The 16157-nt window shown below is 38.0% G+C and overlaps 1 protein-coding gene across 5 annotated transcripts in view; it reads right to left on the minus strand.

Annotated features, from left to right (window-relative positions):
- The window catches only part of LOC149151296 (lysine-specific demethylase JMJ17-like), a 288744-nt gene that overhangs the window by 67962 nt on the left and 204625 nt on the right, over nucleotides 1-16157 (minus strand). For all 5 annotated transcript variants that reach the window (XM_089445770.1, XM_089445773.1, XM_089445769.1 and 2 more), the window contains exons 21-25: nucleotides 6300-6485; nucleotides 5901-5962; nucleotides 5700-5778; nucleotides 671-820; nucleotides 440-579 (exon numbers count right to left, since the gene is read on the minus strand). In XM_089445770.1, coding sequence (XP_089301896.1) covers nucleotides 440-579; nucleotides 671-820; nucleotides 5700-5778; nucleotides 5901-5962; nucleotides 6300-6485 — 617 coding nt within the window. The remainder of the gene's footprint in view (nucleotides 1-439; nucleotides 580-670; nucleotides 821-5699; nucleotides 5779-5900; nucleotides 5963-6299; nucleotides 6486-16157) is intronic.

Raw genomic sequence — 16157 nt, forward strand, 5'->3', positions numbered from 1 at the left:
TAAATGACCATATGTTCATATCATATATATATATATATATATATATATATATATATCACACTTTATATATCAGATTTGTGATTGATACAATGATTATTGACTAATATTGTGTATCATTTATGTTTCAACTTTTCATATATTAAAAATTTAAACTTTTCGTATTTCGAGTAGAGTCTCTATGTTGGCCACCACCCCTGCATCACCTGTCACATCCCCTAAAATTTGGGGGATATCTTCACACATCTCTCCGCATGCGTTCATATTAGCAGCTCAAGTAAGTAAGTGATGCTTTCATTCTTCCTAACAAATAAAATTTTCAAGGATTTCTCTCAAAACTGCAATTACAGATACAACAAACTTTGACATATAAAACTTCAGCAGAGCTCAGAAAACAAGTCTACGAAGAATACAGAAGGGTTCAGTAGCTAAACAAAGTTACCTGTCCTTGCATTCTTCACAGTGAATTACATTTTCAAAATTTTCTCTTGATTTCCCATCACAGATACAACATTCCTCTGTGTCACTAGGCACATTCGACATCTGAACCTTTTGAAGAGCTCTCTCCAAAGAATTGTTTATCTGCAGACAAGATACTGAACATTAAGAGCATCCTATTATGAATAGCAAGAAAGAAAGAAACAGAAACTTGTGTATATTGTTTGAGGGCAACCTGTACAAGAAAATCTCGCAACTGTAGTGCCGATGTATCTAAACAACCAATGGCAGACTTGCAACGTAAAACCCAACTGCTAATCTCAGTTATTTTTGAAGCAAGCATTCCTAACATGTCATCCTCCACAATACTACACTCTCCAACTTCCTGAAAAGAAAAATGAAACAATCAGTATCCCCAAAGGTAATGCCTAAGATAAAATAAGGATATCCAATTCCATAATTCCACAATAGTGACTCAATTCCATAATTCCACCATACTAAACTTTCATGCAGTCTAAACTTATCACACAAAAAGCTTCCTGTATAAACATGACTCTAAGGTAACACCTATGACACTATCCAAAACAACAGTGGGAGATAAGAAAAGAGAAAAAATGCTTAGCAACAAAAGTCCACTGCAGGAATTCCAAAATTAAGCATGCCTGCCAAAATAAATATTCAAACAGCTTTGAAAAAGGAAAGGTCCATTCTGATAAGAAAGAATTCACCTATTCTCTGAATTGGGGATTAGGCTTGGCATTATGTTATAGGTAGGGTTCCTTATTTAGGTTGATATTTCTACCTTTTCCAGAATCTATTCAGCGCATGTTCCTGCGTACACTCTTCCAACCCAAAAAGGACAGGGTCTCTAATTTAGGTCATGATCTCAAAGTACTACCATGTGTGGTTTCCTTTGCAACAGGAAATCTTTCTCTCCCCTATAAGTTTCTTATAAAATTAAATATGCCTATGATGACATATACCTCAAAAGCATAAAGCCCTGAAGCTGAAACCTGAAAGAGTTCTCTCGAGGTTGATAAAACAAATTCCTGGGGGTTCCTTGATGCAACACACCAAGGAAATCCTGAACTGTGCTGTGCAGGTGGTGTTCTGTTTATGACTGAAAATAACAATGTCTCCCTCAAAGTTGGGCTATGAAGGCGGACAGATAACTGGACTGAGCTTCAGCTGACATACTCAGGATCAATGTGTAATAGAAGACTGAGTCTACAGGTATATGGTGATTTGAAGCTATATAATAACCTAAAGGGACTGTAAGGATCCACAATATATCTCTTCATCTAGTCCTCAATCAAATTATGTTGATGGAAAGTAACTTCAATAAAATCAACTTCTCTCACGTCTTTAGAGAACATAATACAATGGCAGAAAAACTTTGAAATGAAGCAATTGGTTGTCAGGATGGAATGCAGGAGCCTGGTTTAGAATAGGAAGGATAAGGATCATCTTCAGGATCCCAAAACTACTCTCATGTGATCCCACTAACCATTGGTAATGCTTACTCCTGCTGTGTTGACCTGGATCAACCTGGATATTAGTTTAGTGAAGATGATGATCTGAATTTTGCTTCTAATAAATAGTTCTTGTTACCCACCAAATATGGATAACCCATAGGAGAAATTTTTTCTCCTCATTTGACAGCCAGCCAGCCAGCAGCCCTGTAATGATCTTTGGATATCATTATGCCATAGTTCTCCACCTATAGCTCCAGTCAGTGCTCTCAGGCATCTAGTATTCTTCCTGGAGGAAGGTGGGTCATTTATCAGCAAGTACTCTAACCATTTCAGCAATCATGTGCTTTCATTTCATGTTATGAGCATATTAATATGAATCACAAGGTGAACTAGATGATTGACCGCTATTGATTGTATACTTGTTCTCACACTTTACCTGGGAGGTTAACCTTCTACTCTAGTCTATGGGACCTCCTTTGAGGCCTTATGGTTTAGAAGGGGCACTACAGGGGAGACATTGATTGATGTTGGGTGTCAAGGGTAATCCATACTTACCACTTTCCATCTCTCATGATTGTCCATATCCATTATTTGCGTTGATAGTCATTGGTCGTTGGGATTGGCACCCTATATCCACAACCTTGAGTCAAGCCCTGGAAACTTGGACTCGGAGGATGATGCAAATGACAGAACAATAAAGGCGTATAAAGCCACAATAGAAAGAAAATGTAAAATGCAAAAGATGGCTGGGACTTATTTAGCACATGGACAAAATATTAACATGAGCTCTAACCCCATTAGCCATCACCCAGTTCCTCGAGCATTTATGCTCCATTCGAAATATAATAACTCTTGAAGGTCCCAACCCACATGAGCAAGAAATTGCTACATCCTCGAGGGATGTTGGAAAAGCACAAAGCAAGATTGAGCTCCTAAGCCATGCACCAAAGAAAGATAAATCATTAAAGTAAACGGCGCACCATAGCGGTGCAACAAAGCAAGTTAACGAAGCGAATACTCATGCTTCCACGATTGCTCCCTCCTTACATCATTACCCTCAAGATGTTGGACATCCATTAGTCGGTCTCATGGCTGCGACATCTTCCTTGAGGCCTCTCCTACTCCATGATCACCTTAACACATGCACATATGGATTGATTAGTCTACCTAGGGAATGTCATTCCCCTTGGGGGTCGGAAACACCCAATAGGGTTGTTGACCTAATCATCCCTAACAAAAGTGAGGTAACTTGTTTCCAAGTCATGAGCTAGTTAGACATTTGAAGATGAGCATTATATGCAGTATTTCAGTGCCCCTAGCATTAGATATGGTCCATTATAATGCTTTAATGGCTTTATGTCCCTAATGATGTTTATCTCACTTGATCTTGAGAAGTTTTGTTCAGGTGGTATTACACATGCAATAGAGATCCCTTGAAGGATAGCTTGACTCTTTTCCAACACCTTCAAGGAGGTATTTTGCCTCATTCTAAGAGCAGATATGACCTTGTTGCCCCCCAGATATGAGTGTTGGCCCTTGAGTAGCTTCTACATGATTCTACACCTCTTGATATACCTCCAAGTGCTAAGACACTAAGCTTGCGATCTTGGGCGTTGGACTATTTAATGATGTGTCTAGAAGAACTCAAGAAGCCCCTCGGCTAGCCTTGACTCCTTTTGATGATGAAGCATTGCTTTGCAGCCCAAAAGAGGATGGATGTCACTAAGATGACATGGGAGGATTAGCACATTCTTCCTTGAAGTTGATACTTGCCCTAAATGGTGCAACGTCACTCCTGCATGCCTTGGAAGGGTGAGGTAGGCCCCTTTATGGATGACTTCATGATGGAGAAGGTACCTTTTGGAGGTGTACACCTGTACTTTGAGGATTCATAGGGCAACGAGCACCCTTGGACCATTTCATCACCAGCTTGATGCATCATTGATCATTCTTGGAGGATGACATCATGGTGGAGAGCATTCATACCCATACATGTGGGTTATTTTTCAAATATTATTATGTTTTAACTTTTAAAGCTATCTCAAGGTCGGCTTGTAAACTTTGACCCACTAGAATCCTCGAGTAAACTTATTTTAGGGCATTTACTTGTAAAATTAGTGAAATGAGAGTTGGTTTCCCTCATATAAATAGAGGGGAGTCTCATTCACTTATTCGTCAGCATCATTCCTCACACTTTTCTCCCTTTAGAAGTGTGCACTCTCTATTCGTCTCTTTTCTACTTGGACACAATGTAATTTTGAGGAGCAGATTGCCTATTAAGGAGAAACTTTGCATAAGGAGACTTCTCTAGGATTGACTAAAGAGATTCTTGTGGAATGTTGTAATTTGTAAGTTTTTTGTTGATCTTCCTCCATTTTGCATTCTCTATTATGTGAACTAAGGTTTATATATGTCCTGTGTTAAAATTGCAATATTTTTCTTGAAATGTTGATTCTTCATGCGATGTAAAATTGTTTTCCTTGAATCCTTCAAGAGAACTTTGATATATGCATCTCTTGAACTTAAAATCTCCCACTTAAAAAAGTCACTAGGGTTTGTAAGTAGACATGATTTTTCTCTCACCCTCTTCATCAAGGTCGTCTTCATAGATTTTTCCCTAAAAGACTCCATTGCCCAATAGGATCAAAGCACTAGTCTAGTAGGTGTTGGTTAACCCCTTCTTTTTATACATTTTCTCCCGTTTTTTCTAAATTCTAGGTATCTAGGGTTACGGTTAAGGTTGGAGTTAGGGTTTTTCTTGAAATTGTATTTAACAACAATTTCATTTTGATGCGTTATTGTCCTCTTAATAGGGATTGCATTTAATAATTTAAATGACGTAAAATCTAGCATTAATTGGATCTTAAAACCCTATAACCGGGGCCGACATCATCTTATCTATTGTTGTTTTATGCATGTTTCAGCCATAAATACTCGCTTATCTAATTGATAGCACTATTCCTTTATTGATTTATGCTTAAAGGGCTATTTTTGTTTTATGCATGTTTCAGCCATAAATACTCGCTTATCTAATTGATACCCCTATTCCTTTATTGATTTATGCTTAAAGGGCTGTTTCTTCAAGCTGTTACATGACATTGCATGCCATATTATTAAATATCTCCCAAACCCTAACCTATAACAGCTCACTAAAATATATAAAAGGTCTTAGCAAAAAGTCCTTGAACTTAGTCAAAACCTATCATTGTCTTTCTAAGCTCTGCCAATACTTACTCCAATCATTAGACCTGGCATCATATTCAGAACATTCTTTATTGAACATCCTTAGGTGATCTTTACAAGGAAGACTCCCTTGTGGGATTTAATTCAGCCCTAAACAGCTGGAGAGAAGCAACTAAGGTTTGGTGGCCAATCTCTTCTTGCCACAAGACCTGCATTGCCTAGTGGGGCTTTGCACTAGGCCTGCTAGATTTTCCAATAACAGTTTGAATGCCTCAAACTAGGCAGAGTCTTTTGTATGTAGTCATAAAGAAGCTCATGCTTTCAGTTTCCAGTGGATAGGTGGCCATTTCATGGAAAGTTAAGCAACCTCTTTATTAGTATCTGTGCGCTTAAGCACTTTCAGACTGTAACTTTTGGACTTTTGCAACATTTATTTCTAGCATACGCTTTTTCCACCCCAAATGTATGTCTCGTATTTGAAATTCACATCGTAAAATAAAAATCAGGTAGGAGGCCATCGACCACAGTCACAATATCTAACAAGTATTTCAAAATTCAGAGAGACAGAATACCACCATTCAGGTCTCTCTGGAACGTCTGATGTACCTGCAGTTTGAGCAACTCCGGCAATGTAAGATCAGTAGACTGGCAATCAAAGAAAGTCTGCACCTGCTTTTGCCAAGCTCTGAAACAAAAAGAAGAATTATCTGATATGTATGATGAGAAAATATAAAAGTCGACAACCACAACCACATGACAGAAAAGAAATCTAATACAAAACTGCTTATCCAAAATTCAAGGGAGTACCTATGATTATGGATAGCTGCATTTATATGACCAACCATAATGGGAAAAGAAATTCTCAATTTCTGCAACCACAAAATAAAAATAAAAAATTATAATGACCTATCAATTCAAAGAAATCTGAAACTCTACACTTCTTTCATATTTCCTAAGACCTACAACTACCAAACTTGAAGCAGCTCTGATAGAATTCAAACCCTGCACAATGCAACTCAAGTGTCATAAGTGAAATTCAGGATAAGCACAACCAACATGTATGCATCTCGCAATAACATGAATTAGGACAAGGGCAAAGCATTCTTCAGTGGTGGTGTGTTTAATACTAGATTATGATTGTAATAAACAGGATCAAGCATTCGTGTCCTCAGAAAGAGAAACTAGTTTTCAAGAAAATCAACATACCTGAGTTTCACTAACAAGCTCTTCCAGTTCCAGAATATTGCATTTTTTCTTTGAAGATGGCCCCGGAATGATTAGAAGTGCTTTCTTAAGCCACCTCTTACTCTCGAGCAATGAACTTTCTAACAATTTATATTCTCTAGATGAAATGGGTAGATTTTTGGCATCTTTTATCAGACTCTCAACATCCTACACAAACAGATAATCTTGTGTTAGAGAGAGAGAGAGAGCAGAATTGACCAAACACATTAATTATGAAACCTACTTGTTGATATAAGCTAAGGTGGAAAATATCACAAAAAAAATACCATCATCAGGACAACAAAAAATTAATCTACACTACCGACTCAGAAAATGATGAAACACAAGAAATGTCACTAGCAATCATCTACAAATAGATGACTTACTCAAAATACTATCCACGAAAAGCTAGCATAACACAACCTAATAAGTTAAAAGCTAGCAATCATCTACAGACAGATGACTTACTCAAAATACTATCCACAAAAAGCTAAGATAACACAACCTAATCACTTAAAAGCTAGATAATCCTCTGTTAGAGAGAGAGAGAGAGAGAGAGAGAGCAGAATTGACCAAACACATTAATTATGACACCTAGCTGTTGCTATAACCCAACACGGAAAATATCACAAAAACATTTATTTAAAACGGATGACTTACACAAAATACAATCCATAAAAATTCTTAAGATATAGAGAGAGCCTAAATGTTAGCAGTAAGTACATTGACTATTACAAACAACATTTTTGGATTATGATGTTGAGTTCGTACAATGACATTAAGAAACAAACAATTTTGGATTACGATTTTGAGCTGATGAGATCTACCGTTCAAATGTATCTCAGCACTTGCCGTGTGTCCCCATTCACTATCTCAGTTGAGCAATTCAAATTCACATGAATCATATAAAATAACATGACAGAAAGATGACATGATGCATTCTCCAATTTTTCTTCACCTGTTTTAAATATTGTGAAATTCCATTAGTTCACCACTGCCCATCCCAAGGAAAGGGCATGTTCTACCTTGTTAAGTTTAGGTATGTTCTATGCTAGAGCAATTTATTTCAATTTTCACAGTTAGCTCAATATCTTTTCCAGATTAGCAATCACATCAGCATTGAAGTAAACTGCAGATAGAACATAAATATAAATCGCCGTAGACAAGCCAAGACAAGAGGACACAAGATGTGGGGAAACCCTTCGTCAATTCTTCTTATATGATCTTCAATAGTTCCGCAGAGAGAGAGAGAGAGATAGTACGTTTACAACAAAAGTCAACACTTTGACTAATCTAGATAAGAGCATAGATTATCTCTAAGAAGATGATACATGAGATCAGTTGAAGACACGCTGCTTTAACTGATTCTCCAAGGTGACTCCTTTACCTATCATTGCGCTGCATCTCGTCATCATGCTGCACCCATCATCACTATGCTGCATCTCATCATTCTTCATCAATCATGACTGTACCCATCACTGTACTGCATCATGTGCCATTGCTCAACCATGTTGCCATAATGTCCTATATGCTTGCTTGGTGTACCTTGCATGCTTGCTGTCCCTTGCATGCTTGCTATACTATTGCTTGCTTCATGTACTTGCTGCACCAAGTACCATACTGCTGTCCCATTATTGTTTTGTCTCATCATATGGTTGTCCCAACATCTTACAGTTGTCCCTTTGATCATTGCAGCATTATATCATTGTTGTCCCATCATCTTGCAGCTGTCCCTTTGATCATTGCAGCATTATATCATTGCTGTCCCATCATCTTGCAGCTGTCCCTTTGATCATTGCAGCATTATATCATTGCTGTCCCATCATCTTGCAGCTGTCCCTTGAATATTGCAGCACTATATCATTGTTGTCCCATCATCTTGCAGTTGTCCCTTTGATCATTGCAGCATTATATCATTGTTGTCCCATCATCTTACAGCTGTCCCTTGAATATTGCAGCACTATATCATTGCTGTCCCAACATCTTACAGCTGCCCCTTGAATATTGCAGCACTATATCATTGCTGTCCCAACATCTTACAGCTGCCCCTTGAATATTGCAGCACTATATCATTGCTGTCCCAAAAACAAGCTACTGCTCCAGCAATTAACTCGGCCTCCATTGAGGAACTCAGGCCTCCTCCATGCTGTCTTAGAGCCTCCCTCTCTTGCTGCGGTTAGGGCAATCCATAGACTGCGTTAAGGTTCTAGGGCATCCATTTAGGGTAGAGACCCTTTTCTAGGCTGCGTTGAGGGCTTACATTGCTGCCCTTCTTGACTGTGTATACCTCTTCATAGGTTATGTTAGGGCTTCTCCATAGGGCTGTGTGTATAGGGCAATGTAGAGCTTCTCTTTTAGACCAGCAATTACATCTCTCCTTGCTGCATTATTTAGGCTTCCTTTACTGCATTAAAATCTCCTCCATGATAGCATTAGGATCTATGGCATCCTCTAGGGCAGTGTATCCTCTTTAGATCTCTCCTCCCACCAAAACCGAAAAACAAGTGGAGAGGAAGAGATCACCAAGAGGATGTGTGTACAAATGACTTTCAAGGCACCTCTATTTATACTAAAACATTGAGCACAAGTGGGGTTTATTTGGTTGTTGGCCGACCTTGACGAATTGTCCCATAACACAAATAAATTCATATCTCCATGAATACTTATCCGAATCGGATGATCTTTAGATCAATCCTACACCTCTCGATGAAAGGGATCCAAGAAAAATATCAGCTGTCATTAATAAGATGACCCACATGGATTTTGGCCCTAGTTGCCAATTTTAACATACCTAGAGAGGCATCAACTCACAAAAGTCTGCAAAACATAGAAGGGGTTCACATCCTCTCCTTTTTACTAACATCTGGGCAGGGAACCATGTATTATATATCCAATATCTGGCATCGATAAAGCCTGAAAACAGACCAGGTATGTTCATAGTTTGGATATAACCCAGATAGTTTGGATATAGTAAGGATCCTTCCAATATACCGTTGAGATTTTGACTAGAATGACCTCCATGGATCCTAATTTGTATTGCCAATAAACAATTAAGAATAAAAATGGATATCGCTGAAAGGTCAATTTTAATTTTCTGCTTGGGTAGTTGAATCCATTGTTGAAAATATCGGTATTGGCAAAATATCGGCAAGGGTCGTGAAAACATCTTATCGCCAATATCGGCAAAAATATCGCCAGAATATCAAAAAATATCGACAAAACTAAAAAATCAATTTTTTCAAATTTTTAAACATATAAAGCAATAATGATATTTAGCCGATATTTTCAAAATATCATGATATTTTGCCGATATTTTGAAAATATCATGATATTTTCAAAACGGAAAATATCGCAATATTTACTCAACAACATATCAATTTGCCGAAAAAATCACGATGTTTTCAAATATCGCCGATATATCAGCAATATTATCAACACTGGTTGAATCCCTTCACTTGTTGGAAAGTAGTGTACACTCTCCTTTTATACCTCTTATTTCACCCATAGTATTCAAAACCGGTTGGTTCGAACCATAAACCTGTCAAACCGTCTAGTTCATTACGATGACCCATCCAACCGGTAGAAAAAACAGTTTTGAACCTTGTGGTTATGGTTTTTGGGACTAACCGGCCATAAACAGGCCAGTTTATACCCAGGTCAGCCACGGACCCCACGTAAGGTGGTTTTGTGCTTTTTGAAATTGTTTTGAGGGAAACTTGGGGTTGTTTCCCTCCAAAAACAGCCCCTCCAAGCCTTTAAAAGGATGCCTCCCCTCTCATTTGCCTCACACATCTCAACCCTAGCAATGTTGGCAACCAACGGTAATGTTAAATTCTTAAAGTAAATGTGCAATTTCCTTTATCTTTCATTTTCATTCTTTTACTTCAATTTTTAACATTACCATGAAATGACTCAAGATGTTTGAGAGTGGTTTCAACCTCATTGGATTTCATATGTTGAAACTAGAATTTTAGATCTCACTCAAAATCCAGCAAACTTAATAGTTTTCAGGATTTCAAGATTTGGGAATTGCAATGTTTCCATTTGATTTTGCATCTGTGAGCATATGAGATTAGCATTTGATCAAGAGCATGAAGCCCTTTAAGTACCTTGATGTTGGTGGCATTGATTGTTGAACTTTGTTGATGTTGGGGGTATTGATTGTTGAACTTCTCTACCATGGCTTTAACAAAAATGCACCCTTCACTAGAAGGGAAATAATTGGTGAGGCATGCTAAGCTTTTTCTACCATATTACAAGGTTGAGGAGATGAACCCTTCACTCAAACCAAAATCATTAGTTAGGTATGCCAAACTTTTTCAATTTCTACCATATTATAAGGTTGAGCAATCCATGTCTAAAGACTTTGAGCTAGATGATGTTTATGTAGCTTTTGTTGATGATCCCATTTCTAATGGTGTTGAAGCAATGATGAGTTTTATTAGTGATCTTGTTGATCAATTATTTGTAGTTTTGATGTCTAGTTATGATGTTGCTACAACTACTATTGAGGTTGTGAAGGAGTCTGACGAGTCCTCAAACTCTAAGCCAGATGATTTTTATATAGCTCATGTTGATGATCCCATGTCTAGTAGTGGTGATGAGTTTGATCATAATGATTAGTTATGATCAGTGATCATGTTGATCACTGATATATAGACTTGTAGCAAGAAAATGACCCCATAGCTTGTAGAATTTTTTTTTGGACTCTAGAGGCCATTTAGAGCCTCATTGATTGTGTATTTTGTTTTGTTGATATGTATCACACTTGGTTCCGTTTTGATATATTCACCTTTGTATGGCATATAGATGAGAAAACTTTGCATATTTTGTCTCTATTGGTTTGGAATCATGGTTTCAAATCTTAAAAACAATTTTTTTCATTAAAACTTAATTATTTCATGTATATTTTTAAAGACCAGTTAACTAAAATCTGACAAGTCCCAGTTTTGACCGGTTCAAGTTTGAAACCCTATTTGATAGGTCGATCAATTCGGTCATCGATTCCGATTTTGAATACTATGATTTCACCATTGGTCTGCCATGATTGTTTATTGCGATAAGATTAACCACATTATTGCGGCCAGATGTAATTGTTAAATGCCTCAGCCATACATGCTTCGTCGATAAACCATATCCATCAATTTCTTCCTTTAGCAATGCACTTCTAACAATACCAGGATGATATTAATGCTCAAAGCCACAGCTTTATACATTCTCTGTAATGTGGCATGAGGTCTCAAGGCCATCCTAACTGTGTCTCCTTCTTCGTTATCAGGGTTACAGTAGAGCGCCCCCCCCCCTGAATCCACTCTTGAAGCACGCTCTGCTTGGGAGCGCATCGGGAGCAACGCCTTTAAAACAGAAATCACTCCCTACCCTTTAGAAAGCGATAGCGGAAGCGATCGAGGAGTAATCGCTCTCGTACCTCTCTCATTCTCTCCAGGAGTGAATATCTAAATCAGAGAGCGATACGAGAGTGATTGGGAATAATCGCTCTCGTACCTCTCTCATTCACTCCATGAGCGAATATTTAAATTTGAGAGCGGTACAGGAGGAATCACTCCTGACCGTCCCCACGAACAAAAGAGCGCTCGTTGGTAAAAAGATGCATGCGCAGTTTTTTGGTGGAGGGAGGGAAGGGGCCATAACAAATAAAAGGCCTCCTCCCCTCCCACAATGCATCATTTGCATGATTGAGAGCACAAGAGGGGGATTTTGGAGCTTGAGTTGAGGAGGTGAGTGAGAAAAAGATTGAGAGGGTATGAGCATGAGGACCTTGAGGAGCTTGCAAGGGAGATTGAAGACTGCCATTGGAGAGAACTTGGGATTGAAGGAACCACCATTAGAGAGCCAAAGAGGTAGGGTCTAATCCCATTCTTTTTTTTTCTATGTAGCATTTGTGTTTTTTATATGTTGAATAAAAGATGTTCTCTCCTACTCTTTCCCAATTCCCATTGCTCCTCCATTTTATTGCAGACAAGAAACAATAACTCCACCAAACATTACGAGTATATGGCTTGGCATTCTCTTGTTGGTTCATTTTCTTGTTATGACGGTGTTGGGGAGTAGAAGGAGTGATGAAGATGATGGAGGGGTGAGTAGTGGTAGTTTAGGAAACCCTGGAGAAGATGAGTGCCAAGAGGAAGAGGAGGATGATGATGAGGGTTGAGATAATGCCGGCAAGAAAACCAAGGTGGACAAAACCCACTTGTGGAAATATGTTACTAGGCTTTCAAGAGGGAAAGGGGATGGAGCAACCAAATTTACATGCCCCCAACGCAAAATCACTTACACAGGTTCATATACCCATGCCAGAAAGCATCTCATGGGAAAATGGCATGGGATGGAACTAAGCAAATAGCAAACAAAACTTGTGGAAGTGTGTCAACACAACAAAGAGCCAAATACATAGAAGAGGCAGAAGCCTAATACAAATCTAAAAGATTAAAGGGTGACTTTGAACATGACACCATTAGCCCACAATCACGTAGACTAACAACTCCATCAACATCCACCCATGGTAGTGGATACGGAGGCACAGGCATAGACATCTCTTTAAGGTGTAGAGCCACATCAAATTTCCTTGATCAAGGGTGTAGGGATGATGTGGATGCAAAAAATATCAGGTTTCTCTATGCATATAGGATACCATTCAATGTTCTTCGCTCACGATATTGGCATGAAATGGTTGGTGGCATCAATGATACGAGAACCCTAGGAATGAAAAAGCTAGAACCATCGGACTTGATCATGAAAAAGCCAAAATAACCTGATTTGGGTAAATTCACAAATGGTTGGAATGACTATGGGGTATCCATTGTATCTAATGGCTAGACAAATGTAAAAGGCAAGCCATTGATAAATTATCTTGGTGTGTCTGTTACTAGTGCAATCTTCCTTCCATCACATGATTATTCAGAAAAGTTCAAGACCTTGCACACCCATTAATCCAAACAACTGAAAGTATAGGGACATACAATGTCATCCAAGTCATCATTGATAATGCTTCTAATTGTAAGGCAATGGGAGCAATCATTGAGGATAAATACCCCAACATATTTTGGTTTGGCTGTGTGTTTCACACAATGAACCTTTTGATGCATGACATTATTAAGATTAAGGAACCTTAATATAGAGGGATTGGTGAATTGTACAAGAGAGGAAAGATAATGATAAAATTTATTACCAATCATAGCAATACACATGGGCTTTTTTGCAGTCACTCAAGGTTGGAGCTATTGACGGTTTGGAAGACTAGATTTGCTAACTATTACTTCACCTTCAGGCGCCTTTTGAGAGAAAGAGAGGCATTGGCTAGCATGGTATCAAGTCCACATTGGTAGGTATTAAAGGACAAGGCTCCAACCACAAATAACGAGGAAACTTTTGAAGAGGTGGAGAAGATCACTCTTGATGGTTTGTTTTGGGCACGTGTGAGGGATGTTTTGCAATACACCAAGCCCATTTATAACATGATTCGTTTTGAAGATCCAAATGCACCAGTGATTAGGGAGGTGCAAAAGCAAATGGATAACATGCTGGGGCAAATAAAAGATATTGTTCATCCAAAAGATCACAACTTGTATGATCATATTTACAAATATGTGTGTGCACTAAGTGATAAACTTGATGTTCGACTACATGTCTTGGCTTATATCCTTATAACAAAATACTATTCTCCATCTTGGTTGGGAAAACCTGCACCTGGGAGTCGGGTTAGGACCAAACACCATACAAAGCCAAAGGTACATGTTGGGTATATGGCAGCATTAGACAAGCCAGTCCCTGACAAGGAGCAGTATGCTAGATTGCATGGAGAAATAGGCAAATACCTCATTCACACTGAGTGTTTGGTTCTTTGCATGCAATGAAAGGTAGGGACAGAATGGATGTTGTCACATGGTGGAACATGTATGGTTGTGGGGGACCTTTGGCAAAATGGGCAATAAAAGTGATTTCACGGGTTGTTAATACTTCTTCTGCAAAGAGGTGTTGGAACACCTATAGCCTCTTCCATAATGTGAGAAGAAATTGCCTTAATGAAAACAGGGCAAAAGCTTGGCTTTTGTGTATTAAAACTTGCGGTTGTCGACACATTATTGTGAGCAAGCTCGTGATGATATATCACATATGACTTGGGACAACAACCCAGACGAAGATAGTTATCAAGATGGAGCTATACATTTAGAACAATTGGAAGCATAACATTTGAAAAATGATTATGAAGCAGCAGTAGCAACAGCAGCAGTCGTGCCACACCCATCATCCAGTAGCAGTGTTCGAGTTCCATAAGCTTTGTCACCACCTTCATCTGCAACCTCACGTGGAGGTCATGTGCCTTCTAGTTCTGGTTTTGGACATGGTCGTCTAGCTACGCGGGAGGAGACTCCAATACACCACAAGAAAAGAAATTAGAAATTTCTTGTGACAAGAGCCAAACGAAGTAGCAGATAATAGATTTACTTGTCTTTTCTAGTTTCTCGTAGCTTTTTATAATTGTTGACTTCTTCATATTTATTATGATATTTTTTGTAAACAAATGGCAATTTAAGTTTGAAGTTTGAACTTGGCAATTATAACTCATTGGTAATGAATTATGAATATGATGCTTCGTGAAAGTTTAAAGTTGAAACATTTCATTTCATGTTTGATATTCTTTGTTATAGTTTGGTAATGGTAATGGTTGCAAGTACAACTTTAGTGATGACAAATTTTATATATTGAATTTTGAAAGCTTCAAACTTTAAGATTGATGAACCATGAATGATGAGACTCGAAGTGTTGTAACATGTAAAATGTAACTTGTGAACATGTGGTTGATGAAAATTATAACTTCTAGACGATCTAATTCATCATTCTACATGCTTTTGTTGACATATACGCATCAAAATATATAAAAATATATATTATATAAAAATTTGCTCCCGATTCGCTCCCGACCCGAGAGCTTTTGAAAATGTTGCTCCTCGCTCCAGCTCCTAAGCAGCCCTGTTCATTATGTTTTTCCTATTATATTGTTGATTCTAGAAACAATTTTAGAGATGAAAATTGCAACATGAGTTTGCAAAGAGCAGATTCAAGTTCTAGGAACACATGAAGATTTCAAAGCTCCACGAATTGAATATAATTTGTTCTAGATTGAAGAATCATGCATTATTGTGGCCTGGCAAGTGGAATATCAACAAAAGAAGCAAAATAAATAACAAGACCCAACATTTAGAGGACATGGTTATGGGAAATAAAAAATATGTTTGGCTTTGGTCATATATTCAAAGTAATTGAAACATTCGAAGAGATGAAGAACCAACATGATAAACTGGTAATTATTCTCTATAACATTGCCATAAGAGTTGATGAGGGAAAAACCTATGTTACCAGATCTGTTGGGCCTAATGGCTGGATTTGCGGATCTCCGGATCGGAGACGGATTCAGATCCGAATCCGCAGAGATCCGCCTATCTTCTATTCGTGGGTAAAAAATCATCAACATACGGGAGCATAAAATTCCAAAACGAGAAATTCAATGCAAGTCAATGGAATGGTAAGAAATAGATTAATGAATCCGTTAGCGGAAATAAACTAGGGAATTGTTGGGCGACATAAAATTCATTTTTTTTATGTTGAACATATTATAAACTTTAATACAAGACGCTATAAACTTTAATGCAAGTTCGTGGCGACAATTTATTATTTCTATGTTGACCATATTATAAACTTTAATAGTATTAAAGACATATTATAAACTTTAATACACGTGAACTCATATTTATTAAACTTTAATAGTATTAAAGGCATTATAAACTTTAATACATGTGACGTGAACTCTTATTTATTTAG

Source organism: Pinus tabuliformis, chromosome 9 (genome assembly GCF_031772625.1).
Source record: "Pinus tabuliformis cultivar Carrire ecotype Pingquan chromosome 9, CPIR1, whole genome shotgun sequence".
NCBI lineage: Eukaryota > Viridiplantae > Streptophyta > Pinopsida > Pinales > Pinaceae > Pinus > Pinus tabuliformis.